This window comes from Morone saxatilis, unplaced genomic scaffold (assembly GCF_004916995.1).
Source record: "Morone saxatilis isolate NCDOM2014 unplaced genomic scaffold, NCSU_SB_2.0 Contig6, whole genome shotgun sequence".
NCBI lineage: Eukaryota > Metazoa > Chordata > Actinopteri > Moronidae > Morone > Morone saxatilis.
This window is the reverse complement of record NW_023340206.1, coordinates 7,759,712-7,764,485: the sequence shown is the minus strand read 5'-3', so window position 1 is coordinate 7,764,485 and position 4,774 is coordinate 7,759,712. Positions and strand designations below refer to the sequence as shown.

The 4,774-nt window shown below is 41.6% G+C and overlaps 1 protein-coding gene across 1 annotated transcript in view; it reads right to left on the bottom strand.

Annotated features, from left to right (window-relative positions):
* Window positions 1–4,316: 4,316 nt before the first annotated feature.
* The window catches only part of LOC118339742 (transmembrane protein 47-like), a 15,200-nt gene continuing 14,742 nt past the window's right edge, over window positions 4,317–4,774 (bottom strand). The window contains exon 3 of the mRNA XM_035677454.1: window positions 4,317–4,567. Within this exon, the coding sequence (XP_035533347.1) occupies window positions 4,389–4,567 (179 nt within the window). The 3' untranslated portion in view covers window positions 4,317–4,388. The remainder of the gene's footprint in view (window positions 4,568–4,774) is intronic.

Here is a 4,774-nt window from a genome sequence, read left to right as displayed (position 1 = left end):
CAGTTCCCAATTAAGGAATCAAAAGACACGGCAACTTTAACTGCCTCTGCTCGCTCCTAAAGGCAGCAGCTATGAGAAGTTAGGGTATGTTTGTTTTCTGTACTACAAATTTTAAAATGTAGTATAACAGCAATAACAGCAGCTGCACAATGTTTAACTACCTGATGAAATAAAGCAGTAAGTCTTTGATCTGAATCTGATCTGGCATCTGGATCTGGGATTTATCTCCCCTGCTAGATATTTAGAGAGTGTTTATGTGTTTGGCAGGTAAATTAAGAATAAGGGTGCTGTAATACCAGGGTGGCTGCTGACACATTTTCTGCGCATATGTATGTATGTTTTTGTTTTTGAAAGTATCAAATTGTTAATCTATAAAGTGATATTTGAGATTATTCCTGTATATTTTAACCCAGGTCTGTTACAGTGTTGGTGCCTAATGTTCCTCTACACCACCAAAGCACAGAGACGTTTCTAGGTAGCAAAAACACCCTCACTAAGCTGTGATCATACAGTATTAAATACAGTAGCGGCCATATCAAATATCATACTGGTGGTGATGATCTCTATTACAGTCATTACTTCCTCCTTGTGTCAGGACTTCTGTTGCGCTCTGCCCGCTCGGAGTAACAGCACACCGAGTCAGGTGACACAAAGTGCTTCGTCCATGACCTGACAGAAAATCTGGTGACCCAACAAAGCTAAACACTGATTAACTGGAGCCCCATCGCTGAACACGGTGAAGCTGTGACATCTTTCTGACAAAATACTGAAGAGCAGGGTCACATGCTGAAAAGCACTCGCTGACCCATAAAGCTGGTATGACTAATGGAATAATGGCTGTAACAGTGAGTGCTATTTCTGTTTTCACTCAGTGCTAAAGAAAACGATGGGTAAACTGTCACATCCTGTCACTAAAAACAATCCACATAAAAGCATTGAAGTTTAGGTTTTTATTTTTTTTTGCCCCTCAGAAGACCCTACTTTCATATCACATCTATCAGTTCAGTAGTACTTACTAGAATATACACTGTGAATTTACAGCATGAGGTTTATGTCAGCCTGAAAAGGCTTGTAAAGTGAAATTTAGTGGCTTTAGTCTCCACCATATCCTGCCCGCAAGGCTATTCCTAGTAGCACTTTACAGTACATTACAGCCCACAAATTACAGTGTAAATATTTTGTATATACAGGGTACCAGTGACCTGGTAAGGTGAAAAATACATAGAATAATGGGATAACACATTTTACCCAGTACATTTTAAACCTGCATTGGCTGTTTTTTTGCCACTTTTCTCCTTAGCAACAGTAATTTATACCATATGAATAGCTGGACATTTTGGGGAATACTCTCTTTTAGCTTTAGATTTAGAAGAGAAGATTGATACCACTCTTAAGTCTGTATGGTGAATATGACGCTACAGCCAGCAGCCGGTTTTCTTAGCTTAGTTTTAAGACTAAAAACAAGGGGAAACAGCTAATCTGGCTGTGTGGATTAAACAATAAAAATATAACGTTCTAATTAGTAAGCATTAGAGGTACTTCGGACAGAACCAAGCTAGCTTTATCCCCTATTTCCAGTCTAAAATATACAGCTGATGGCTGCAGTTTCAGGGGGTATCGATTCTCTCATCTAACTCTCGGCATGAGCGTGAATAAGCGTATTTCCTAAAAATGTTTTTTTTAAATCAGCCTTATGACCCATTTTTCCTGTCTTGTTACTCAGCAACAATGTTAATGTGCCCTGTAATTAATAAATAGGCACTCAGTCATTCAAAAAATACTTTTGAATTTATTTCAATGTAAACACAAAGTTGTTTAATTCCCTAACCTGCCATCTTCTTCCCTTGTACTTACATCCTGTTAACCAGTAGGTATTTTATTGATACACTTCATATATTAAATGATAACACTATAATTTGAGGGCTGTAATCTAAAGCGTTAGGGAAATCTTCTTCCCACAGCATCGGATCTCAGTCGTTAATAAACTTGAATGAGCTGATTTTAGAAGTGCGGCTGTTGTAGTGACAGGCAGAGCTGTCAAAAACAAATACATTTCCTCATCAACAAAAGAGGAGATGATTTTATCTGTGGTAAACATCATCGTGTCAGTTTATATAAAATTAATGGACTTCTGTCAGCTGCATGAGTCGTGTGGCGACTGCACAGTTCACATTTGTGAAGGTGGCAAGGGAGGCAGCCTGGATCCTATTTTTGGGTGATGGTTGCTTGACAGCTCCACTGTAAATATGTAACAATGGAAAGTACAGACAAGACACCGCTTGTATCTCCAAAATGTCATATTTTTACATTCGACTCGCTGCGCACTTTTGAAATTACAGTGTGTTTTGAAGGGAGAATGGAGGTCACAGGGTTCGGCAAGTAATTCAGCACTCAGGGGAAGTTGAATTTACACTTCAGCTGAGAGAAAACATAAATACGCTTTTGCACAATGAAAGGAAAACATAGCTTCATCACCTGCCTCATCGCCCAAATCAGCATGTTGGGACATGAAAGCAGTGATTATTATCAGATGAGCTTTTCTATAAGGTGGTGATGCTTTGATGTAAGATACAATCGTACGATTTGTCTACAGTATGTGTCCCGGCATCCATTATTCCTGACATTTGACACTGACTGATATTGACATTTGCTTTTCCTGTGCCAACACATGTATGCCCGGCTTGTTTTCCACTAAAATCTGCACACACTGGGTGCAGGGCTGATCCCTGACATTTACTGTAGACAAGGAGACAGCAGTTTGGTGTTAATGAAACATGGCCTGAACTTCTCAGTAGATACACAGATCTGGTTTATAAATAGTCAGCTCCAGTGGCTATGTTTACATGCACAAAATAATGTATTGATTCCCCAGAGTTATGAAATTGTGTCTTTGACAGTAATCCTGTTATGAGTTAAGTACTTTTTTAAAGTCATTTTTGACAATCTGAAATGTTGCTTTTACAACACATATGCATTTATTTAACCAAAAGATGTAATGCAAATTCCAATTTATTTGTTGCATTTAGTTCTTCCTTCCTATATGAGATCAGTTTCCACTTTTATGAAGATGACACACAAGTATCTAAGTTGTGACCCTGCAAACCACAGTGATTCTGGATACAATCCTAAACTACAGCTACCTCCATCTGGACTAAAAGCTAAAGACCACTTCCCTTTCACCTGCACCCGAGCAATATTCCCCTAGGGATGTCTAGTAAAGTCACAGTTTTAGTGTTTTGTGAATGTCAATTCTCAAAATGCAGATCCTAACTACTGATGTACTTGTAAACATGTCCACTGAGAGCCCATATCTACCCGCGGTGTGTGTAGCGGACACTCCTATCCACAAACAGGATGCAAAAGGAGGTCGACCAGAGGAGGAAGGATGCTCCGAACGTCATGGTGTGGAGAAATTCAGCTCAATAGGGAATCGAAATTTAGCAGACCCTTGGAGGCAGCTGAGTGCAGTCCTATCTTACACCTCCGACCATGGCTAATCAATCATGACAGCTGCATGTGCACACCCTGTGGGTTGCCGCGGTAACAGACAAGTGGGTCGATAACAGAATATTGAGCGGGTGTCTTTATTTTATCCCCCCCCCTCTTACCTACCCCCAAGAGGAACCTATCTGTCTTATGAAAAGTTATGAAGCGCTACTGTAGTGTCTGATTCTCTTCCATGTCCTTGTGAAAGTTTAAGAGCTTCAGAGAACCCTGAAAAACAAAATGCCACAACTGCTAACTGAGCACGGACGATGAGGAACTGATGGAGCAGGAGACTGGGGAGTAGATTTTTGAAGACGTCCAGCCCGACAATTTGATGTTTACAGGTGCCTTTGCATGTGCATGCGTGCGTAAACGTGCAGTAAAAGCCTCCCAGTCTGACATCCTGTTTCCTAAGTAACAGAGTCATATCAATAGGTTGGGTCGTACTAGTGACATAATAAGAGTAGTTCTTGCAGTAAAGAAAGAACGGATGCATCGGCACCGTAACTCTCCATCCTTTGTTACTGCAGAGTTGTCAGTTCTCCCTGTTGTGTCACAAGTCATAGGCATAAACTAGAAAGACTTCTTTCCACCCCCCAACCCCTCCCCAGAGCTGACCTGGTGATGTTAGGGCTGTAAGTTCAAATACCCACCAGCCTCAGTGCCCACACTTCTGTTTACTGAGGCACGAAAAGCAATTCCCCGAACGCCAGCTGCACCCCCCTGAATTTCCCCGGGGGGGGGAGCTTGTGGCGATACAGTTATTGGCTCAAATCCAGTTTATAGTATTCCTCACCGTTCTTGGGAATTGAGCCGTTAAAGGAAAATACCCCCAAATCCCTCCTCGCCCCCTGAATACCTCTCCCAGCATGTGACTGTAAGGTCCTCTGCTTGAATCGGGGTTAGTAATACTCCTCATAATTCTTGGGGTTGAGGCAGTAGAGGATTCCCCCGCCGAAGGAGAAGATGGTCCCCCCCCAGGCCAGGCCGTAGCCCCAGTTGAACTCGTGGTAGATCCTCAGGTTGATGCTCTCGATGAACTTGATGGGGTAGAGGACCAAGCTGCAGGCCTGAAGAACGACTGGAGGAGACATGCAGACAGTAAGTACAAGGCAAAGTATATATTCTTAAAACAACATCATCACGCTACTGATTGGTTTGTACAGATTTAAAGTTTCAGCGTGGGACTTTGTGACAGCTGACAGTGTTGTTGTTTTTTAGAGAAAAAATGTGTTCAGTCTCTTGTCACGATCCCTTGCACCTGATAATGGATATTTAAAAAACTTTT